At 40.1% G+C, this 25,698-nt stretch overlaps 1 protein-coding gene across 1 annotated transcript; it reads left to right on the top strand.

Moving 5' to 3' along the window:
• On the top strand, positions 1-22,680 carry etnk2 (ethanolamine kinase 2). Its single transcript, XM_004069043.4, has 9 exons — positions 1-403; positions 11,468-11,605; positions 11,696-11,817; positions 15,074-15,214; positions 17,256-17,398; positions 18,667-18,750; positions 18,834-18,994; positions 19,067-19,140; positions 20,186-22,680. The coding sequence occupies exons 1-9, from the start codon at positions 257-259 to the stop codon at positions 20,256-20,258; spliced, it is 1,083 nt and encodes a 360-aa protein (XP_004069091.1). The 5' UTR covers positions 1-256; the 3' UTR covers positions 20,259-22,680.
• The last annotated feature ends 3,018 nt before the right edge of the window (positions 22,681-25,698 follow it).

Below are 25,698 nucleotides of genomic sequence, written 5' to 3'. Positions count from 1 at the left end.
ATCGGTGGTACAATCGGATGATCTCGAGCGGGCGGAGCTTTGTACGAGGAAATGGCTCAGTTGGCTGACAGCCCCGAAGAAAACCGGCGAGCTGCATCTCCACCCGGCACTTTCCCACTGCCATCAGTTTAACGCCGCTTTTACACGATAAACCAGCCGGACATTCACCGACACGCAATCAGCGTCAGAAGGAACAAACTCCTGAATGCTTCAATCTTGAACGCTGAAGTCGGAGATTAGCGCGTCTTGCTGCGGAATGGAAACACAGATTCATGTGCCCGTCGGTTCCCCGGTTATCCGAAAAATCCCGGTTTTCGTGGACGAGCACGACGTGACGGAGGGGGCGATGAAGCTTATCAAGGAGCTGAGGCCGGCGTGGGACAGCGGCAGCGTCAAGACCAAGGTAACGTCACGCTAGCCGCTGGGCTAGCTAAAACATGCTAGGCTAAAGTTGACAGCCATGTAGCATCACCACCGGCGCGAGGGAGGGAGGGACGAGGGCGCGCGGGATCAGCCTCAGCGCCGAGGAAATCCTCTCAATGAATGAGGCACTGAGACCTCCATGTACTTCAAGAGAGTCGGGAAATTCCTGCTTCTTTTTTATGGTTTTTATCGCAGCCATTTATTGGACATAGATAAAAATATTAATGTGGAAAATTTTACAACGCTTAAGACGTCAAACTGTTCTGTTTGTAACTGTAGAGCAGGTCCGCAGCGTTTTCACCATTAGCTTGTAAAAATGAACTCAAGCCAGGAAAATTATTTAGCATTGATTGGCATGCTTTGTTTTTGCTTGTTTAACTAATTGTAGGCATTATATACTCTGGTGCTGAAAAAAAAAAGTTGTTAAATTGGTCTGTTTCGTTATATCGCCACAATAAGAAAAGAAAAAAAGTCGTAAAATAAAACATGCCAACATTTTACGTCAAATAAGTCGAACAAAAATGGAACCAACATGAAATGTTGATTTTTTTTTTCTTCTTCTATGAATTGAATAACTTTCTTCTTATGAAGTTCAGACAGTTTTTCTCCCCTTGGTTTTATGACTTTTTTTTCTTATAATTCTGACAATTTAACGACTTTTATCTCATATTTAATTTATCATTGTGAACCTAGTAGTATAAAGTCGTTTAATTTAAAATAATTTGAATATTTTCAGTTAATTTAGCGTACTATATCCTCAATTTTTACTCAATATTTTGAGCTTTTCGGCTTGCAATAGGAAAATCTGGCAAATGCCATTTAACTAGGCAGCTTTTTATTTTAATATTTATTCTTTTAAAGTAGACTGATTCTGTTTTTTCGTTCAACCTTTTCAAAATAATTGTCCTCATATAATATGTCTTTTTTTGTCTGTCATATCAAAAACTTTGGTGTAATCTGCACATTTCTGCCTCATTAAGTTTTCTGGAACTTTTGAATCGCTGATAAGTTAATGACAAAGGTTAAAAAATAGAGAATCTCATCAAACATGAGAGCATTTCTAAATGTCTGTCTAAATCAAGGAACTAGTCAGTAAAAGTGAGCATGTTGACACTGAGTCATCTTTATTATCTGTCACTGCCCTCTTATCAAATCTTTGTAAAGCGCTGGATCTCCTTCCTTCATGTTTTATTGGTTTCCCTTGATTATTCAACAATGTAAAAGTAAAAAAAAAAAAAGTTTTTTAAATAAAATGTTCTGCATTAAAAAAAAAAGTGTTTGGTTTTTAAAGTGTCTATTCGCACGTAATTTTCCAAATATGAATAGCTAGTGCTGACCTTTTTTCTTGGCTGCAGGGACCCATAGGTTGGAAGAGTTATGTTTAATATTAGGGTTAAACCACCAAATGGTTCTCTTTCTGCTGCTCACCGCTCCTCCAGTGGATGGATTAAACATGGAGAATACGTCTCGCAGCTAGGAGTGTGACAACCAATCGGACTTCAAACTTTAAGTTTAACATTAAATACGTGCGGCCAACAACACAATTCAGCCCTTGACGCACTTAAACGCATGCGGGCAAAGCAGCAGTGTGCATCTTGGCTGCACGTTTTACGTTTGGCTAACATGAATTTCCATCACTTTTTGTGCTTATAACATCAACCTTTGTTTTATCTATCTTGTTTCTCCACTCAGAGCTACAGGCATGAATGCAAATCGAGTCTGCATCAGATAAAGCTCTATCCTTTGTCCTCATAGGTATCGGTTTGAATATTAAAATGTATTAAAGCAGCTGCTTAGAGTTTAAAACTCTCAAAGAAAAAGTTTCTGTGCTGACGTGGACAAAAAATGGGCCGGATCAAAGCAGATTAATTACTTTAATGCAGATTAATTGGAAATGGATTAGAAATTATGTTTGAAGATAATTCTGGAGACTGGACAGTTTGATCTCCTGCAAAGCATTATGAATGTGATTTAAAAAAAAAATTCCTGAAAGAGAAAAGAGAATGAAAAGGAGCAGTCAGCTGAAATATCTTTTTTACTTGACTTATTATTTTAAGACATACTTTCGGTAAACTTATATTTATATTTGGAGTCTTTTTTTTCTCTCAAAGATTCAGATAAGTCTGCAAAAGCTTTAAATAACCAGAAGTTTCTGATGATGTGTTAACTTCAACAAATAAACGCATTCTCAAAAAAATTGCAATTTTATAAATTCCCTAAAATCAAAATTTTAGGCAGATATAGAAAGTCAATACTTTGAGGACGTCAAATGTTTCTGGACTGAAAAGGTAAAGAAATGCAGGCACAAATAATGTAAGAATGACATTTTTCTCTTTAAATGAGAGCAGAAAACCCCCCATAATGATGTGTCTCTGTATTATTAAGATGCAAGTCTTTGCTTTTATTTTATTATATAGAAATATTAATGCAATAAAAAAATTAACAAATGTTAAGATTAGTCAATAATCTGAACGAAAGTTCTTGTTTTTTTCCGAAGGAAGTTCTTTTTGTGGAACAGGAGAACAAACTCAATCTCGATTTAGTTCAGACCCACAATGCATCAGTCACAAATCTTTAAGCATTTTTATTCTAGATTTAAGAAAAAGTAACTTTTTACAAGAGTTTTTCAATTTAATTTTTTTGTGTGTTTAAGTGTTCGAATCGTTTGTGTATTTTTAGCAAAAAGATAGTCAAAACTGAACAGATTTTAAGTTTAAGAAGGATTTATTGTTTTATTATATTCTTAGAATGAGCCAGTTGAAAGGTTTTAAATAAAAAATAGGATTTTTCATATTTATTTTGAAAAGTTTTTATAGTTGTTTTGCAATACAAACCGTGACCCATAAATCGAGGTTTGAACCGAATTTTGCGGAACATGAATTGTTGGATCCCAACTGTCCACACATAGAGAACACAGCGGCAGAGACCGACCTACGAGATGGCTCTAAAAACACGAACAGGCCTCATCTAGAAGGTTCTAAAAGAAGCAGAACTCCAAATAAATGACAGAACCAAAAATCAATCATCTTGAAAGTGAAAGTCCTTCCTTCACTGCATGAGCCTTTGCTCAGAGCACGTTGGTTCCGTCTCCGAGTGTTAGCAATGTCCCAAACACACCTCCTAAGAAATAATTCGCCGCGGTTACATGGACAGAAGTAATTGTAATAAATGCCTGACAGAACAAAAATGTAAATGCGCCGTTCGGAACACTCTGGCCCAATCAGACTCATTCGGATCAAGATTTCCTTCCGATCGAGATCGGTGGGTTATGCCGATTGTTGATCCGATCGTGGTGCATATTAACAATTTATTCCGATGGTGGGTCACTACTGCTCTGTCTTTTATGTCATGCGTAGACGGTGTGGCGCTCCAGAGGAGGCTTTGGAGCGCGAACAGGACCGGTCGGCTGCTCCACGAGAAGGACACATGTCTCTGGGCAGAGCAGGAAGACTCATGAGCGAACAGGCACTTAATAATAATCATGACAATAATAAAAGCACATTTCTGGGACCTTGTACACCAGGGGTGGGCAAACCTTTTGACTTGTGGGCCACAAAAGGTCTTGAAATTTGACAGGAGGGCCGGGCCAGGAGCTGATTCATGAAATGTTTTGGTAACCCAACTCATAAGAGGAAGAAATAACAATTGCTAGATACATATATTTCAAAGCAGAGCTTTTTTTTCTTTCTTTTTTTTTTTGGGTTTTGTTCTCATTTTATTGCCAATTCCACCAATGGGTTGATTACCCTCTGGGAACAACTTGGAGAAATGCTGCTTTCATGTGGTGTTGGAAAGATCGGAAAAATGAATGTTCGACTCGGAAAAAAACACACCTGAACGTTAGAAAAACAACATATCTTCCAACGGCATTTGAATGCAGACTAATTTTCTGCATCTAAACAATGGTCAATGTTTCTGTAGTGCAGCATCTATGGGGAGACACTAAAATGACACGGAAAATAAATCATCATTAAGACTTATCAATATAATTGATTCTAGTTTGGTGGTCCAGATTAGATGGTTTAACGGGCCACATATGGCCCCCGGGCCGTGGTTTGCCCACCCCTGATGTACACAGTTCAGTTCTAATCGGATTCTTGAGCTGATCAAAGATGTTTTGCACATGTAACCAAAGCTATTTACAGCAAAGAAAAGGTTCTGTGGTGTTCTAAGGCAGTGTTTTTCAACCAGTGTGCCAGTGGGAGATGGTCAAGTGTGCCGTGGGAAATTGCCCTCATTAACTGATTTAACAACATTTCCCATCTCCAGGATTTCAGCTCTCTGTTCATCCAAACAGGCCCTGAGCTCTCTGTTCATCCAAACACTGAGGAGTTAGGAATATAAAAGATCGTAAAATACTTTTTCTTTGCGTTTATTTTATTTTATTAAAGACATTTTGATAAGAATGACGTTACCACGATTCAGCTGCAGCTCCGGCTGTATTTTGGAAAAGTCCCGTCGCTTTAACTGTCTCCACCAATCATTCTTGGGGAGCTTAATCACATGTCATCAGTCTGACCAATCAGAAGTGGTTAAAGTCTTCACTTCCTTGTCCCGATTTAGCTCGTAAAGTCGCTCAGTTCTAACAAAAATACCAGCTAAAGTTCGTCTTTAGCGGTGTAGCTTTCCACAGAGTCCGGTATCAGACCGTGGAACAAGTGAACAAAACAATGAAGCACCAACAAGCGATCTCCGCCGGCCGTTTTATGCACTACATCTCCCATGATGCATTGGGTTGTGAGAGTGACAGCGCACAAGGAGATCTGTTGTTAAACGTCTTGAAACCAACGAACACACTTCAAACTGTTTTTAAATCTTCTAACTTAACTTTTATTGCATCTTTTAGAAAAAAACAGCTGCAGTTTCCAGCTTTTTCTGCAACAATTATCTCAAAAATGCATGTGAGACTGTGGAGGGAGGGGCTGTAGATCAATACAGACTATGAGTTTATCCTTTTTTTAAAATTTTTGGATGCTCGTGTGCCGCGGGATTTTTTTAAAGGTTAAAGTGTGCCGTGGCTCAGAAAAGGTTGAAAAACACTGTTCTAAGGGAAAGTCTGGACTTGAATCAGACTCAGATTTAGGATTTTCCTGAAAAGTATTCATTGAAAAATCCTTCTGTGTCTGAATTCAAAGAAAAGTTGAGCTGAACTCCTCCAGGGGCATTAGGAAGGCACATGGAGAACGCTGCATCACCAAATTCACTGCTAGAAAATGACAAATGCTGTTAAACCCTGAAACGGAGAGATTCCAGAACCACTCAATCATTTAAAAGATCATTTCTATTCACTTTGGCTAGCACTGCATGCTTTTTTTTATTACTTCATGATGTAGTTCAGTGTTAAAGACATGTTGATGTGAAACAATAAAGAAAAAAAACTCTTAAACCAAATATTTCTTTAAAAAAATAATTGTTCTGAAATATCCGTTTTCTATTTTTAAATCTCAGATTATACATATTTGATCACTTCTTAATGTTCTGTAACCTTTACACAGTTTCTCACTGTATCATTTGTAAGACACTATCATTTATGGAGGATTTTTACGGTTGGGGGGGCATTATGTGACCATAAATGTCTTACCTAAGGGCAGGTCACAGTCTCGCCTGGGATTTGAACCCCTGACCAGCTGATTATCAAGCAGGCTGCTCAGTGCCGTGATCTGGAACCACCATGTCCAATTGATAGAATAGATTAATAATTCAAAACCTCCACGTGGAATCGAGCAAAGTCTCTTTACAAACGGGGGTGATGTAATCATTTGCCGTTCTTTATACGTCACGTCCATAAAACACTCAACACTGTGATCCACGTCCGATTGATTTTAGAATAAACAGGCTTGTTGGGGAGAGTCTGGACGAAGCATCTGCACCTTCAAGCAGGAGATAAGGCCTTTTCCAGTAACCCTGCAGTGTTATGGAGCGAGCACAGCTGCTGTTTACCGTCTGAGCTGTGAAACACCTGCTGCTGAGAACCCGATAGCCTTCACCTGGATTTGTTTGGACCACAGAGGCCTGCTCCTCTCCACCATCGCCACCCAAACAGGCGCTTCCTGCCAGGAAAATAGACAACAAAATAGACCAAATAAGAAGAAAACCATAATATATCTTTATTATTTAAAATCGGAGGACTCGGATAGACATATAAAGAGGGTATTTCAGAAAGTCTCAAAAAACAGACTTACTTTAAATTAAATAAATGTACTATTAAATCAGGTGAATTTGATTAATGTGTATTTACATAAAAAAAGATTTCTGTATAGTGTGGGACTATCCAGTACCTTCGGTTTTAATGTTATTTAGACACATGCTCTCAAATTTTCTATTTTTTTAAACACCAAGTATCATGTCACCCTTTTTCTGAAATAAAAACCTCATAAATACGAACATTTTACAAACAGTATTTATGAATGATGATAAAAACTTGGATGATTTATCATTTATCTCCACTGTCAAATCGTTAGAATGCAGTGCATTGTGGTCTATATTTGCCAATCCAAAGAGCATCAATGCACACTGAATTTTACGCAGAGACTTCTGGGAAATTTCCAAGGGAGTCCATTTTGGTATTGGAGTTTTGAACATCCCAGCAAGCTGGCAAAATAATTATATAATGCACTAAGTAGTGAGTAGAAAAGGAATTCAGACTTTTGTAAAATGTTTGTTCACATTTATTCTTTACTTGGAAAATGAGACGTAATTGCTGTTAATAAAATATTCGTGGGCATGTGTACAGATTGCGTTTTAATCCAGTGCTGTGGATGGTCCCACTCTATAGTCTCGTCTGTTATTTATCTCACCCTATGGCGTCCAGTAATGTTTGTGTGTCTTTTCTATTCTTAAAGTTGGTGTTTCATGATTCGTGTTTGGCGGGAACCAATAATCGCTGTGGCAGTGCGGTCTTCCTCGCCGGGATGCAGGATCCCAATAGTTCTGTAGAGCTTTTGTTCAGTTAATTCCTTCGTTTCTTGTCGGAAATTGGTGATAGGCGGGGCTAAAATGTCTAGAAAGCAAACGTTCGTTCATTTTAATATAGTTTGGGTTAAAAATGTAAAATCCAAAGCAAATAGAAGAAAGCTGGTTAATGCCGTCTGCTTGTGTATTTCCATTTCTTAAGGATCAGAGTGCTTTAAAAATGACACAATTTCGAATATTAGTGGCAGAGCTGTCTTGGTGTTGGAAGGGGCGTGGCCCCAAGAACATCTTGACCCACATGGCGGAAACCAAACCTGTGACCCAGCAACTAAAAGTGGGTCGCCCATTGGGGCACAGCTAGCATTCTGAAAAACGTGATGCTAAAATTGTATTAGACCGTTGGTGACATTAATATATTTTTTTTTTTTTTTTTTTTTTTAACTTGTCCTGTCCAACAGCTGGGCATTAATGACATTAAGTGACATTAATATTAACATGACATTGACAGTAAGGTAATTTGTTAATTAATATTTAAGCCTTTAATTGAAACCATATTGTGACATTATTGGTTGCTCAAAGGGGTAAACACTTTCAAAGCAAAATTTGATTTTTGTTAGCATACCAAAGGGGGCGTGGCTTCTGTAGATTATTTTAGCTTTAGTAACATTAGTAGTTGAAAGTGATCAACTTCAGTTGTGTAATTGAAGTGCTGGATTGCTAGAGAACAAAATGTAAATGTTTGTTACGCTTTTTAAAATGTTACTTTTCTTATTTTTTTTATTTCTTTCTCTTCTACAGAAACGTCCAAAACACTTTAAAATAGAAATCTCTGTATGAAAAGAATTCATACTGTATGTCCTTGTCTCATGTGATTGACGTGTTTCTATTGGATTTCCTCTGTCCGAGTTTTAGCTGATCGCTGTGTAGCTTAACATATTTAGTGCTTCATTGTGCGGCGATGGGGAAGGCGCACGTGCGTCTGTTTGTGCGTGCGCCTATAGCAGGGAAGCCCCGCATGCCCATCTTTGTGGGGAGTCGCGGGTGGAATGCCAGAAATGTGCGAGTGAGCGTCTGGCAGACAGTGTTTTTGTGTTGTCGCTATGTTTGCGGCATCTGTGTGCTCTGCTGTCACATCGAAAAGCTTTTTGTTCCCCTCATCGAAAACATTTTTTGGGGGAAAACTGTAGTAAAGTGCAAACGGAAATGGTTTGAGACGGATGATCAAAATTCTGGGTTATTCTGGAACAGATGGGAAATGCTCACACGCACAGTTTCCTCGAGTCTTGGTTGTGGAAGTTTCAGTTACATCCACGTATTTACAGCTCTAAAGTGAGGTTTGGAAAAATCAGTTAGATAGGATGGAGTTTAAAAAGCAGGATGGCTTTTAGAGTAAAAAGGGGCTCCACAAGGCAGAGATAACGGTACAGTCAAGGCTCTGTCCAAACCATTAGGGGCCTGAATGTGACATCACCCAATGATAATGGCTCCCACAAACTAAAGTCAATTTAATCACCATTTTTTTCGCGATTAGTCCTAGTTGGTCGAGTAAACATTTTTATGACAACTGCTCTCACCAATTAGTCAGCTTGTTGAAAGGCCACACCCCTACCACCCAAAGCGTGTTCAGAAGAATCTGTTGATTGTCAACTTAAGACCTCATACTGCTATTCAGGCCTCTGATTGGCCAGTTTATAACTTGAATCACTTGTAGCACAGTAAAACTATAAAATAAAATAAAAATTTGGTTGAGCAAATGTTTAATAATAGCAAGAATAGTTATTCTGACAAAAGGAATGACGGAGTAATTGCTGTTTATGTCTCAATAGAGGTTTATGGGAATTTGGTTTCTTGGAACCAGCAGGTACTTCCTGGTTGGAAAGCGAGGGGGGAGGTGTCACATTTGTTGTAAAATGAACACGCTGGATGTTTGGTTTGTTCTGTTATCTGTTATAACAAAGCATTAATGGAGGGTATCATACATTTTCTTATCTTTTTCTTAAACCTATAACTTACTTCTCAAAATGCCAATGATATTAAACTGCTGACTAGATTCAGTCATTGGTGTAGCAGGCAGCCAAAGAAAACTGAGTCCTCATTGTTGGTCCCAAGTGTTTTAGTCCAGGAGAATCATTCAGAGACGTAGAAGCCTAACAGGATGGACCAAAACGTCTTGTTAAACCAAATCAGCTTTTTTATTTTTACCTCCTCAGTTTTGACTGATTGCCTTTAAACTTTAGCTTTGCACCTTGCGGTGTACATTTTTCTCTGTACTTTTCAAAGTAAAACACACCCTTTCACAATGTAACACCTAAAAAAAAATCCTCCCTTTTCTTAATATCAAAATAAAATTTTTTTCATGTAGAAATATACAAAGCTTATATAATGACAAACATTTACAAAAGTTTTAAATATGTTTTTATATTTTTGTCTTTATATATGATAGTCAGTGGAGCAGGGTGATGGTACAACTATTTTTGATCAAAGTATCAGCTCATTATTAAGAATGAAGAGAATAATATTCTTACTCTTTAAGCGTATTTACCTTTTTATCTTTTGTCACAATAAAACTGAAAACCCAACAATTTTATGAGGTAAAAAACAGTATAGTTGAAAATAAATTCAGGCACATGTGGGTAATCCACTTTTAGGACGGTGTAGGTACCGGATGTTCTCGGGTTGCCGGATGTTCTCGGGGTCCTTCAGGGTCCTTCAAATGAGTTATATCACTAGAGGAGACATCACGTGGTTCCTCATGGGAGGAGAGCACCGCCATCTTGGTGAGGTCAAGTTTTGAAGCCCAAATCACTTTTATAACATTTAATAAAGAGCTCTGTTTTTGCTTTCAATCACTTCATTATATGAAAAAGAAGAATGGCTTGAAATTGCTTAGTTTTGTTCAGAAATACAAACTTCACGAGTACCCCTAACTTAACTAGTATTAGACTACTTAGATTTATTTCTATGTTCCTTTATTTTATTTTACTTATGTTTTTATTCATTTGTGTGTTATGTTCATTGTTTCTTTTTTTCCCCTCTATTCTTTATTTTCTATGTCAATATTTTATATTTGGCAATGGTGACTGATCTTCGAGGCAATATTGATTACATCGTTATTGTTCGTTGTTAACGTAAATGTCATTATTAATGTATGATACCGCAATTGTCAATAAAGTTTTTAAAAAAACTTAGCGACGTTAACTCATTGGTCGTGGCAACTTACAGCCAATCAAATAGTGTGACGTCATCATTGGTCGAAGGACCCCGAGAACATCCGGCAACCCGAGAACATCCGGTACCCACAACGGATACATTGAAGTCTGTTTAGACCAGGTTCGCAAAGTTTTTGTAGCAGAGGGCCGAATTAGGAACTCGACATAAGACTGGGGGCCAATTTTGGTGAAAAAAATGGATAAACAGAAAAATGTTGTTTTTAAAAACTTAAATGACCAAGTGTCATTTTTACAGTTAACCAGGCCATCCAGATGTTTTCCCGGAGGTTGGTGCCTTGATCTTCTACTCGTCTAGTAATTGTATCATTTGACAGACTTTCTTTTGCTCTGGACAAACAATGTCAGCTACTTTCAGCATACATTGTTTTTACAAACTCCCCGTCACTGAAGGGCTTGCTAAGCCGGGCCTTTTCCAAAGCCAAAACATAGCTAGCTTCTGTCACAGCTTCACTGGATTTAGCCACTTTTGTAAACATCTGCTGTGCAGCATAGCTTTGTTGTAATTGTTGGAGCTTATTGTTTCAATAAATTTGTTATAATTTTTATGATTTGTGAAGATTTATATTGAATTCTTTAATCATTGCATTACCTGCTTGCAAATTAGGCACAGGACTTTGATCAGCCCATGAAAGGACAAAGTAAGCATTTGAAAGCGCCTTTTCTCCTCGCCAACACAACATTTTTCCCCAAAGGAACCTGCTCTGGCTCTCTTTTATTGAGGGCCACAAAAAATCTTCCCGCGTGCCGCCATTGGCCCCGGGCCGCACTTTGAGAACCCCTGTTTTAAACGTTGGGACGGTTGTCAATGAGAGGAGCACAGCAGTGTGAATCTCTACTGGTGGTGTTTGGGTTTGAAACGAAAACAGTGGAAAAGAAAAGAAACGTTTATTTCTTCTCTGAAGTTCTTCACCGATGGAACCACCAACAAGCTGGTTGGCTGCTACGTGGATGAGAGTCCGGAGGACGTGGTCCTGGTCCGGGTGTACGGAAACAAGACGGAGCTGATTGTGGACAGAGATAATGAGCTCAAAAGCTTTCAGGTGAGTGGAGATCTGCCGTGGAGCTTTGTCTGCATTAATCAATCGCCTCTCCAAGGTGTAAAACCCCCAGCCCCCCCCACCTCTCTGCAGGTGCTGCATGCTAACCACTGCGCGCCCCGCCTCTACTGCAGCTTTCAAAACGGCATCTGCTATGAGTTCATGCAGGGAGACGCTCTGGGCCCGCAGGACGTCCGGGATCCAACCTTACTCAGGTCAGAGCAAATTCTAATTGATTTTATTTCTACCTTTCTACCATGTTTTTCTACCATGTAAAAAAAACGGCTCAAGGTGCTGTACATAAAAACAACCAAGAACGCAAAAACACCAATCCCAACTCGTGCAATAAAATACTTAAAAAAGCCCCTCATAATAAAATACACAAAAACAAGCACAAGTAAAAGAGAAATGACTAAAAAAAAAAACTAAAGAAGAAAGAACTTGAAAGGTATGCCTGGGCGAAAAAACGATTGAATGAATTTATTTGAACGTTTTTGCTACGGGCGATTAAAAGCAAAAAAAACCTAAATCGAGTTTTTGTGTAATGGCGCATTTTTGGCTCCCCAGAGCTTCCGTAGTGTTATACAGACGAGGCCCGTCGTTTTTTGTCCTGACCCTGGGACCTTCAGCAGGACGGTCTTAGGCAGGGGTGCTCATTACGTCGATTGCGATCGACCGGTCGTTCTTCAAGAAGATGAGGGTAGATCGCATGTCAGCAAAGATAAATAACAAAAAAAAAAAAGTACTTCTAAAAAATCCACAAGCCAATCAAAATCCTCACTGAGAAGTACGGGACATAATTGACATGCAGAACAGCCAATAGGACATCCTCTGAAACATATGTCACTGCACATGCGTGTTTAAATTCACTTAGTGCAAATTCTGTCTGTCGTAAACTCTCTTTCTGTCCCGCGGCAAGTCAAGTCCCCGGCAGAAGACCACTCCGGACAACCGGAGTGTTTATTGAAGCCGCCCCGCGTGTCTCCTCCTGCTATCGCCTCTGCAGTTCTCGCCCGATAAATACGAGCTCATTAAGGAAGCGTTTTTTTTTCTGTGGAACGCGCTTCGTACGCAGCCATCGGCGCCTTTGAAATGCCACGCTCCCCGCATTGCACGATATACAACAGAGCATCACATACGACAGTCGTTGCTTTCTGTCTTTGTAATAAAATGCCTCATCTGTTAATACAAATGTGTCTTTGTGTACTCTTATTGTGTAGGTTTTAATCATCAGTACATAAACAACAATGTACAAATAAACATGTAACTCATAAACAAACATTTACTAATAGCAAATGTTAGAAAATAGGAAAATACTACTTACTAATAGTATATATATATAAATACACTGACCAAAAATATAAACGCAACACTTTTGTTATTGCTCCCATTTTTTATGGTAAGAACTCAAAGATGTGAAACATTTTCCACATACACAAAATAACCAGTTCTCTGAAATATTGTTCACAAATCTGTCTAAATCTGTGATAGTGAGCGCTTCTCCTTTGCCAAGACAATCCATCCCACCTCGCAGGTGTGCCATATCAAGATGCTGATTAGACAGCATGATTATGGCACAGGTGTGCCTTAGACTGGCCACAAGAAAAGGCCACTCTGAAATCTTCAGTTGGATCACACAGCACAATGCCACAGATGACACAAGTTTTGAGGGAGCGTACAATTGGCATGCTGATAGCAGGAATGTCCACCATAACTGTTCCTAGGGAATTAAATGTCCATTTCTCCACCATAAGCCGTCTCCAAAGGCGTTTCCGAGAATTTGGCAGCACATCCAACCGGCCTCACAACCACAGACCACGTGTAACCACACCAGCCCAAGACCTCCACATCCAGCATGTCCACCTCCAAGATCGTCTGAGACCAGCCACTTGGACAGCTGCTGAAACAATCGGTTTGCATGACCACAGAATTTCTGCACAAACTGTCAGAAGCCGTCTCAGGGAAGCTCATCTGCATGCTTGTGGTCCTCATCGAGGTTTCGACCTCACTCCAGTTCGTCGTCATAACCGACTTGAGTGGGCAAATGCTCACATGCGATGGCGTCTGGCATGTTGGAGAGGTGTTCTCTTCACGGATGAATCCCGGTTTACACTGTTCAGGGCAGATGGCAGACAGCGTGTGTGGCGTCGTGTGGGTGAGCGGTTTTCTGATGTCAATGTTGTGGATCGAGTAGCCCACGGTGGTGGTGGGGTTATGGTATGGGCAGGCATGTGTTATGGGCGAAGAACACAGGTGCATTTCATTGTTGGCATTTTGAATGCATAGAGATACCGTGACGAGATCCTGGGGCCCATTGTTGTGCCGTACATCCAACAACATCACCTCATGTTGCAGCATAATAATGCACGGCCCCATGTTGCAAGGATCTGTACACAATTCTTGGAAGCTGAAAACATCCCAGTTCTTGCATGGCCAGCATACTCACCGGACATGTCACCCATTGAGCATGTTTGGGATGCTCTGGATCGGCGTATACGACAGCGTGTTCCAGTTCCTGACAATATCAAGCAATTTCGCACAGCCATTGAAGAAGAGTGGACCAACATTCCACAGGTCACAATAGACAACCTGATCAACTATAATCAAAGGAGATGTGTCGCACTTCATGAGGCAAATGGTGGTCACACCAGATACTGACTGGTACCCTGACCCCCTCAATAAAACAAAACTGAAGATTTCAGAGTGGCCTTTTCTTGTGGCCAGTCTAAGGCACACCTGTGCAATAACCATGCTGTCTAATCAGCATCTTGATATGGCACACCTGCGAGGTGGGATGGATTGTTTTGGCAAAGGAAAAGTGCTCACTATCACAGATTTAGACAGATTGGTGAACAATATTTCACAGAACTGGTTGTTTTGTCTATGTGGAAAATGTTTCACATCTTTGAGTTCATACCATAAAAAATGGGAGCAATAACAAAAGTGTTGTGTTTATATTTTTGGTCAGTGTATATATACACACGCAGACAGGTAGATTTTCAAGACATTGTAGACTCTAAAGTAGCTCACATGCCAAAAAAATGTGAGCACTCCTGGTCTAAGGCATTTACATAAGCTAAAGGCAAGTCTGAAATAAAAGAAGGACCAAGACCATGAACACACTTAGAAATTATTAAAAGAATCTTAAAATCAATCCTGAAGCTGACAGGGGAGCCAGTGCAGAGATTTTAAGATGGATGTAATGTGCTGCCTCTTCCTGGAAAAAAACAAAACAATTAACCTACTTCACTTTTTTTACGTTAACTTTAAGACCCACTCCGAATTTTAAAAAAAAATCCAGTTTGGGTATTTTCAACATGTTCTTGTGTCATTATTCTGATGATGGAGGACATGTATAAAGAAAATTCAGCTTAAAATAGCATTTCTGAGTATTTCTTTATTCAGGTTGTTGGGAATCAGGAGCAAACGGCAGAAGTCCGCTCACCCCCTTGTACTTCTTGGTCCTTTCAGACTAATAGCTCGGGAAATGGCTCGTATCCATGCCATCCACGCCCACAACGGCTGCATTCCCAAACCCAGCCTTTGGATGACCATGAGGAAGTACTTCTCCCTTTTGGCCACAGAGTTCACCGAGCAGGCCTCCAACTCCAGGTGAGATCCCGCTGGTCGCACGTCGCGATAAACATTCAAAAGCAGCCACCTGATTTGCCTGCATGATCAGTCCAGGAGATGGAAGCTGCTCTAAAAAAACCACCATGTGTCATCTGAGAGCGCCGGATGGTTGGAAGTTTTGGTTGGGGTCAGTTGGTTGACGCCCCACTGAGTGGATTCAGTTTTTTAACAGACGGTTATCACATTCCAACCATTTTAGGGTCGGTGCAATTTCTGCTGTTAGCACTATGCTAGCAGGCAGTCATCACGTCAAATAGCTGATAATAATATTTTTGTAATATTCTTCATTTTACATTTATTATATCTTTTCATTCAAATGTTCCTCTATATTTCAAACAAAACCATGTTTTCAGAACTTATGCCATTCAATTAAACTCAAGTCTCATTTTTCAGTCTATGAAAAACACTTGAAAGCTTTACTTTGTAAAGGAGTAATCACTGATACTTTGAAGATGTACTCCCTTCCTGTGACACTAGTATGTAGCTAGTTTACTTTACCATAAAATCCAATAATAATTTGTAATTTTAGAGCCATGATTACATTGCCTTAAGAGTATTTTCTCTTTCACCATACTGTATTTATAAAAAATGTAAATTTGTGATCTCGGACGTCGCAAATGTTTGTGCTCATTTTTCTGGAACAGATCGTGAATACCCGAGTATCCAGATACTCGTTTCAGCGATATTTTTTTTCTGTCGGCAGAATTGATGTATGAATCGACCTGCAGAAACTTTTAGCTTTTAGGGGCTTTTGTAAAGAAACTGAGACAAAAGACAAAAAGAAATAAGAAAATGAGAAAGATCAGAAAAGACTTTTTGACTTTTGGGTGCAAGCTCAAGATGCTAAAGGATGCCCAAGAACTACAGCAGATGTCTCAAAGTAGTCACCTACAAAATGCACAATGCTGAAAAAGGAAAAAAAATAAAAAGAAATCTCCAAATACCAAAACGAATGGGTTGGAGTGAAATCATAAAGCTGTAAAAAGTGAATGCTTTTAAATGATTACCCTTGAGTTGATTTAACTGCTGCGTTTACCTGGTTAATAAATAAAAAGCCATTAAAATAGTTTGAAGGCTGAGGACAAGTGAAGGAGGCTGCTGGAGTGTTAAAATCCTGAAAGATTTTTCCACATAAAAGTGTTTGAGTCTCGATGAACATAAAGATTCCTAAAAGTTGGAAGCCCTCCTGTGTTCAATCGCAATGTCAATTTCAATGTAGGATCTTTGTTGGGTGAAGGTCTTCATTTAAGATGGTTCTATGTTCCCCAGATTGATAATGACACACTTGTTTAGAAGGTGATATCCAAGAACATTTTAAAATGAACTTATTCTGAAAACGAAACCGTTGTTGGTTCCTCTCTGCTGGGAGAACACAGAGGTGAAGTCTTCGCCGTGGTGATGAGTTGATGCATATTTGTGTTGGACAGACACGCCAAACTGTGGGTTTCACGGGAACGTGAGCAGCACCTCACAACCCCACGAGAACCCCACCAAACACCTGCGACCTGCTGGCTTCAGCTTCAAGTGTGTAGACGTTTTTTTTCTTCGTCTGGAACATTTCCTGAAACTCGTACAGCCGGAGAGACCTCTGAAACCTTTTCCCCTCCTGTTACATAACTGTAACCTTAATAGCCGCCCGCCGCGGTGCCACAGCCACTCGCTGAGCTATCAGGTGTTTGCGTTACCAAGGAGGGGAGAAAAGTGATCTGAGCTGACCGCAGGTAGGACCTAGTGTTTGTAGAAACTGTGTAACTGTCTTCTGTGGCTTGGTGCTATCACAGCAGATGCAGATACATGTCCACCTTTGCTTCGTATGCAGAAGCAGACAATACTCCCGTCCAAACTGACTGTAAAGACTCTTCGGCACTGTCTAACGTCTGAAAGGCGTTAAGGTTTTGTCTTGTTCCCCTCACGGCAGAAACAGAGTCAGGCTGCCTCGCAGACACCTGGCGCCGCCTTCACAGCAGGCCGTGGGAGTGGGAAAAAAACGGACCTTTCCCTAATGCCGCTCTCTTCCCAGAATCCAGCAGCGGGTTCCCAGCAAGGCGGTGCTGGAGGAGGAGATGGTGTGGATGAAGGAGCATCTGTCCACGCTGGGATCGCCTGTGGTGCTGTGCCACAACGACCTGCTCTGCAAGAACATCATCTACAACAGCAAAGAAGGTGTTGTCATTTGAGTCCCATTGTTATTTAAAACATTCAGGTTTTAGCAGAATTTTTTTAAAGCAGTTTTCTGTCTCAGAATCACATTATATGACACATTAAATGAAAAAAAAAACAAATGTTATGAATTAAAGTTACACCTACAAACGGAGATGGAATGGATCAAAAACAATAATTTCTTTCCATAACCAAATAACTTTCTGTTATTTGGACGTTTTTCCAAAAACTAAATCCACCAACTCTGAACCTCCTCTCATGTGAGAATCAGCGACTCAAGAGTTTTCTTGTTTGTTTGTTTTTTGCTGTGAAGCTGAACCGTATTCCAGCTAAAAGTCCCCTCTGTCTTATCTTCTGTTGGGACGAAAACACAGAGGAGCGAGGCCACTGTGTCCCAGGTAGAAACAAACTCACCACCTCCCTGTGGCCGTTAAGCCTTGTTGTTCTTTGGAGGAGCACAGAGAAAAGTGCTGAATGGAAAAAACCAAGCCCTTCACAGTAACTACAGAACTTCTTGGAAAGAAAGGAAACGCGTGTTCATGATCCCACCTGACGTGGACGCAAGCTGTTCTTCCACCGGCGCCTTGGACCGAACAATTAAATAAAGTTTCAGACGTACACAGTCCAGAAATGACAGAACAGTACAGCTTTATTGCAAATGAATTGTAACTCGTTACAATTCCTATAGCCGCTTCACAGAAAAATGTTCTCCTCCAAGTTGTTTTTCTGCACTTTTTACATTAACTTTAGTAGATTTAGGACGATAATCTACTTACTTAGTTACATCAAATCTACCTTACAACTTTTTGTTTTTAAATGTTTGCACCATTTATTGAAGCGAAACCCGGTTGAATCCGAACTGGAACAAAACCCAAACGTCGCCTTGTGTGATCTGGACAACGGCGCTGATCTCATGAGGGGGCTGCAAAGAGCATCAGGCCTGTTGAGACGAGGGAGGGGGTTGAAATGGCATTTTTTCACTTAAATAAAAGTTATTGAAGTAATGCTACTTGTGCTCGAGTCCTTTGGATGGTTTACCTGCTTCCAGCAGCTTCCACAAAGGCAGGAGTTCATAGCGACGCTTCAGTTTTCTTCTCGTTTGGGGTTGATGGATTTGATCATCTTGTCTCTACCTTTTTAAAGAGGTTTTTTTTTGGTTTCTTTAGCAACCAGTATTACTGCTTACCTGTGCAAAGAATTCTGGGTATAAATGAATGAATAGTGTTGAAGTCAAACCTGACAAAAACCTGCTCCCTCCTGGTGTCTTCTAGGTCACGTGCGCTTCATAGACTATGAGTATTCCAGCTACAACTACCAGGCCTTCGACATTGGAAACCACTTCAACGAATTTGCAGGTTTGTGGATGCTCTGGGAGGTTCTGTCCAACAGAGCCCCGAGGTCGTATCTCAGCGGCGGGGTTTGTTTCCTGTGTGATCAGGCATGGCGGAGCTGGACTACGGACTCTACCCGAGTCGGGAGATGCAGATGGTTTGGCTGAAGGAGTACCTGATGGCGTACAAGCTGTTCACCAAGAAAAGCGAGGAGGTCAGCCCCCGAGAGCTGGAGACGCTCTACGTTCAGGTCAACAAGTTTGCTCTGGTGAGGGACACGCGCTTCCTGTTAGGCATTCATGTCTTCAGCGTCCAACTTGTCTCTTCTATCTGTCTCAAGGCCTCTCACTTCTTCTGGGGGTTCTGGGCTCTGATCCAAGCCAAATACTCCTCCATCGACTTTGACTTTCTCGGGTAAGTGTCACCGGCCGGCTTGTGCGGGTCAAGCGCCCTACCGGCTCGTTTCAGTAGATTTTATTTTCACCAGCTGGTCGTTAAGTCACTACGCTTTCAGAAAACGGTCAGATTGTAAGCTTTGTACGTCGTGATATGAAGAAGGAAGTTTGAGACATTTGTTTTTGGATTGAGTCATTTGACCCGTTTAAAGTACTTAATTAAGTCCTGATGTGCTGAAATAGGACCTCATGGCCTTTCCATTGATATCTGTATGTTAGGGTGGGATAGGTGGAACAAAATGGAGACTACAGAGGACAAGAAGTTCATGGTTCTCAGGAAGAGAACTTCACACTCAAATCAGCTTAACAACCATTCAAGGAAAATGTATTTTTGTGCATATTTATACAGTTGGGAGCTCATTAATTTTCCTTCTGAAGTTGTAAGGAACATTTTTATGGGACAGGCAGTGTGTGGCTGTGTTCTGACCCTAAACCAACTCAGAAAGGCTTTAAAAATCCTCTCTGACTGAAAATGGCTTTGGAACACGTTTCCTGGTGAGGAAGAACAAATATAAAGAAAATTCAGCATGACATTGCATTTCTTCGTATTTCTTTATTAAAATCGATGCATCCACTACCAGACAACTAGATTCATGTACAGTACAGCCCTTCTCATTCATTTGAATGAAAAAAGTTTGTCCAAGCTCTTAGTCTTTACTGCACGTCTTCGTTTTCCTCGTCTGAGCCGTTTTCTGGCTCAAAACTGTACAGCTGGAAAGTTTTTATATTTTTCACCGTTTTTGTGGTGTGAGGGGCTGTAAGCTAGCTGGAGAATTGCGTAAACCAATCAGTGACAGAAAGTGGAGATGGACTCACTCCTGCCAACAGTCCTGCCCACAACTCAGAGGGGATTTACTAATGAACGTCTGCCGCTCTGCAGAAACTATGTCCCAGAAAACTACCCAGGTTTTCTGGTTCAGGCTAAAACCAGTATCATCATAATGAAAATGCATCAAAAGATGACTGGAATGGGACTGTAAAGAGCGTCTCCGTTTGTCTGGCAGGTACGCTGTGCTGCGCTTTGACCAGTACTTCAAGACCAAACCTGAGCTGATGGCGCTGCAGATTCCAGAGTGATCGGAGCCGGGGGGGCCTCAGAGCGGCTGCAGCAGGAAACCCTGGAGCCTCCTGCGGGACGGACTCCTCTGTCCGTTCATGGACCACGGCTTGGTGTGCCTGGCACCTTCTTTCCTTCCTCCTTCATTCCTCCAGCCAGCCCGACCTCTGCAGCCTTTTCAGTTTATGTGGAGAAGAGCCGGTTTTTCAGTCATGAGGGAGAAAGTTCCTCCCTCTATCAGCTGAAAGGTCGCTGCTCTTTTTCTTCCGTTTTTCTGCGAGCCCGACTGATCTGCATCACTGATTGAAGTTTGCGTGTCCTGCTCGCCGTAGAGGCGACAGACGGCTGCTTTTCCACCCTCCTGACTTTTACGGTTACAGCGCTTCGCTCTGTTAAGTTTCCATTAACATTTTGGAGGCTCTTGGAAAATCGTGACCTCACTTCACCTCCTCTTCTTCTCCATCCTGGACATTAAAGCTTCTCCATCTGTGGGACAGATGGAGAAGCTTTAATGTCCGACATTTCTTTAGTTTTTCCCGAAGCCTCCTTGCTTTTTGGAGCAAATCATAGCTTGAGATGGGGAGAAAGCAGGAGGTCCGGCATCAGCATTTCCAGAAAAATGACTGACCTCACTTAGTTTCAAGCTTAAACTTTTTTAAAAATAGAAGAATGTTCTTAAGGCAGCCTTTTATTGTCTTCTTTTGTATTATTTATGCCTCCATCCCCTCTTTGAGCCATAAAACACTCATAGCTGATGCTTATCAACAGCTTTCTTATCTCCCGGTTCGTCTGAAGTCGGCGTCGTTAAAAGTGGGCGGGGCTTTTATCGTTGTCCCACAGTGTTGGCGCAGAAAACACAACCATCGTGGGAGATGTTCGTGTGGAGGTTTGAGGATTTCCACGGTCATGAAAGCTCCTGTTTGGGGAGCAAGAAAAGCACTTTGAAGCCAAAAAGGGGCAATGGAGACAGAGAAAATGATAAATGTGACAAGTCCAGACCCGGACTGAACTTGCACTCCCTAGAAACACTGCCTGACATTCAAAAAATTATAGATTAATTCCTCAAATTAGGTATTTGTGGCCACAAATTAGTATTTTGTGCACATAAGTTAGCGTTTTATTAAATGCTAAGTAAATACCAGAAATAGTATTTTAGAATCTTCAATTACTTCTTATTTGTGGCCACAGAATATTTCTTTGTGTGCACAAAATGCTCATTTGTGGAAAAGAAATACAAAATTCTGGACATAAAATGCTAATTTGTGCCTAGAAAATGCTTGTTTCCACAAAATGCTAATTCAAATGGTTTTTTTTTTAATGTCATGTCCAGGGCTCCATACTTGAAGGTTCACAAAATAAAACACTTTGCGTCCACATGTCTGAAACACATCGGTTTGACTCCACTCTGGAACTAAATTGGGAAATATACTGAAAATTCTGCAGACTTCCCAGTTAAATCATTGGGAAAGTTGCACTGAGAGGAGATGCTCGTGCACACTCCTCAGACAGCTTTCCAAAAATAAAAATACATGAATTGAACAACTTTTTTAAAGGAAAAACACTTTTTTTTTATTCCCCAAATGCAAAAATCTCCAAAAGATTTTAGCAAAGATGACGGGACACGGCATTGCTGTTGGCTGCTTTAATGTAGATTCAGAAGGAAATAATAAACAGAGTTTGAGCTTGAAAAGAATAATGATGGGATGAAATTGGACTTTTTAGGGCTGGAAGAGATGAGACTGAACCCACAGCAAAGCAGACACTCGAATTCTTTCTGAGCTGGAGTCCAGCAGTAGACGTTTGTGATAAGAATTCATTCTAAAGTTCAGAAAATATTAAATTCAGAAGAAACACCGAAACAGTTTTGATAAAAACTCCTGGAATTTTCAAAATAAGACGTTTCTGGCAAGATAAAGCAGCATATTTCTTGAAAATGTTCGTTATTTGTGTAGTTTTTTTTTTATGTGTGGGCTGCTGCACGCAGGCTGTGAGAAGATCCAACCACTCTGGGATTCAAAGCAGATAATTTATTGATTCTTAATGTCACATATCCACTTTTATTTTCTAAAATAGTTTGCTTCAGAGATTGCGTTGCAGTTCATTTGATATTTAACTCTTTTGTGTGTGATTGAGTGAGTGAGAGTGTGAATGTATTAATGTAATTATAAAACCTTGTTGAGAACAGTTTTTTTTTCTTTGTAAGCTTATATTTAATTTCTGTAAATGCTTTTTGACTTGAACTGTTAGCCGCTGAGTTGAAAGATGCCGTGTCAGCAGATGTGACTCTTCGGCTCAAAGGGGATGGAGGATGTAAATACTGTAAGAAAAACTGTGAAAAGCTGACTGTACAGTGATCTGTAACACCTGTAGCAGTGGAAAGGAGAGTTATTTAACATTTGTCGGTAAATATTTCCAATAAAGAGAAAGAAATGATTTTAAGCAGCAGCTCTCTCCTTTTCTTCAGTTTCTTCCTGTGTTTTTGAGTTGGCTCTTTCTCTGCCCTGATGTTGGGAATGAAATAGGAGAAACTCCAGCTGTGGGATATTTTGCCAAACATCTGGGAACACACTACAGCACGTCTAAACTTTTGCTTTTTAATTCATACTCACATTTTTACATTAACACAGCCTGTTGATCTGTACGGATGGCCTTAAAAGAACGCCAGTGAGGTCACATCTTCCGTTGAGGCATCCATGAAGGAGACGGCCCACAGCAACAGCTGACAGAATTCTAGGGGTGTAACAATTCATTTGAGTCATATACTAAATTGTGATGCGATTCATAGTCAATATTGGTTCGTTTTGATCTGATTCACTCACCTACAATGGGTCCAGGGTATCTTCAGCCAAACCTTCAACCAGTGTGACTCAGATAAATAAATACCTGTTACTGAACAGAGCAGGTGAAGTTTTCCAGACTCCTTGGATGTCTTGCAAGATAACGGAGTGTAAATTAAATATGTGTGAAAACAAACGAGTAAACAAGAATTGAGGGAAAATCCATTCACATTTTAGTTTCATAAAGTTCAGGCTGCTGCTGTTCTTCCACATCAAAATAATCCAATTGGAACACTAGTCTGTAACACTGTATGGTCACGTGTCTTTGCTAAATTCAAAGTGTTTCCACACATTGGACTGGAATGATGGATTGATCAGTTTTTGCTGCCATCACATGTGTGTTGTACGCTGTGATGGTACTTGGTCGGTTTTATGTTATAGTAAAGTAAACCTAACATTCCTCAATCCAAATGTTATTTTCCAGTATAAATATAATCAATTTATATGATTTTGAAATGATTTTCTTTTCAAATGGTATAGAGCAATCTGGTTGGATCGTAGGAATATAAATCCATTCATAGATTAACTTGCACTCCAACAGAATTCTAATTCCTGGATTTTACGAATACTTTAAAGTGATTTGGTTTCCATGGGAAAAATGGTTACAACATCCTACATTATGAGATAAACAAAGTGATCAGAGTATATTTTATATTACAACTCTTCCATGGAATCCACTTTTAAGCTAATTTAATATAGTTATTTTTTCAGTAAAAAGTAACTTGTCTGTAAAAAAAGTAATTAAAAATAGATGTCATCAGATCAATTATTGTCTTTCTTTCTTTTCTTTTTTTTTTTTATTGCATAATAAAAACCACTTATTGATCTCTGTTACAAAAGTTCGCTTTGTTTTAGATCTTAGTTTGGTAGTAGAAGCGGGACAATACCGTAAATGGTGATTGGATGAGGAAAATTTGTTTCATTTTGGGCCAATCAGAGGCAGAGGTGGTCGGGAGTTCACACCTCCCGCGAGCAAACCGGAACTAGCAGAAACAGCGGGTTTGGTTTTTCCCTTGAGCTAACGTTGTTCAAACAAGATTGGAGGTAAGAAAATTCCGTTTTATTTTCTTTCTTTCTTTAAAAAAAATACAATTACAGATAACTGTCTCGTCTTTTACAACCTTTTTTTTTTAAATAACGTGTAATTTGTTTTATATAGCGCTTGTGATATCATGAATCTCCCATCGCCAGAAGATCGATGCAGGTAAGTTCCCCAGAGTAAGTTTCAGTTTAAAACTTTCAGCTTTACACTTCAGTTTATTTTACTTTTTCCGGGTAACTACCCACTTTGGTTATACTACAACTTAGAAATTTTTATTAGGAGAATTAATTAGTAACTCCATGGTAAAAAAAAAATCCAATAAGTTTAGAATTGTCACATTTCTACACATTTAGCAGCACCTAGACTAAAACTTCTATGTTGGTTAAGATCAACAATAGAGCAAAAAAAAGAAGAAGGAATATTTCCCTTTCAATAATTGACTTTATACTAAATCTCTAAGTATGTTGTAAGAAAGTCTGCTGAAATATTTAAATGTCAAAAGCATTAAGTTTGAAGTTTTCAAAGTAACATCAACAACAAAATAAAAGTTTATGTCCCAAAAATATAGTTTGAAGCTTGGAGATTCTGTTGGAATGAAAGCGCACAGATGGGGAGTTTCCACTTCAAACCAAAGATTTCTTATTAGGGTTGGGCGATGTCCCTTTATTTGGCAGTTGACGATGTTTGCAGTAAACCATCGGGATGGACGAGGATATCGTTGGGGGGGTGGGGGGATTTTTAATTTATCGTTAATATATAATTATTATTTGTTATTTTACTTTATTACTTCATTTATTTTATTTCCCAACTAATGACTCATCCGCGATGATCCAGAATAAACTGAAGGAAGTGACTTTAACAAAAAAAAATAAGTAGTCCGCTCCTGCTTGATTAGTCAAGTGGACCGAGCGACCGTGTCTCTGAGCAGAGCAGACGGACTTTGTGTTTGATGGGAAGGGAGGATGCTTTGTTACGTGTGCGCTATGTGTGGGAGACTTCAGACTGATCCGTCCCGCAGCTCTATGTGAACAAGCTACCGAACTCAGGAGAACCGGGTCTTCCGGTAAAAGTGTGTGTCCGGGCAGAGCTCGGACCGTCAGCTCACACAGCGGCTTTGGGGCGGTGTGTGAGCTTTTCAAAGCAGAAATGTCGCTCAGTCCTTAGAAACTGTTCAAACAATCACACGGATTTGTGTTTCCAGTAGTGTCCCGAAAAAATAAAGGCTGATGTTATTCCCACATATTAACGTGCAGCCAAGATGCAGATTGCAGCATTTTATGCATGGATTTTGTGTTCATCAAAGGCTAAAAATTGTTAGCCGTGTTAGCCTCTCTTAGCCCTGGCTCCGTTCTTCAACATAAAAAGCACTGACCACACGGATTAAAATTAAAATGTTGAGCGAACAGGCGCTTCAAAATATTCATAGCAGTAATAAAAGCACATTTAGAAGATCATCTAGTATATTACAGAGCTGCTAGATATCTATGTATGTAGCCTCTCAGCGGAACTCATTTCCTCTCCCGGACTACTGCGCATGTGCGAATGATTTATTCCGACCGAAAGTGTGACCATGTGAACGTT

The sequence above is a fragment of the Oryzias latipes genome, chromosome 5 (genome assembly GCF_002234675.1).
Source record: "Oryzias latipes chromosome 5, ASM223467v1".
Taxonomy (NCBI): Eukaryota; Metazoa; Chordata; class Actinopteri; order Beloniformes; family Adrianichthyidae; genus Oryzias; species Oryzias latipes.
This window is presented reverse-complemented; position numbering and strand designations above follow the sequence as displayed.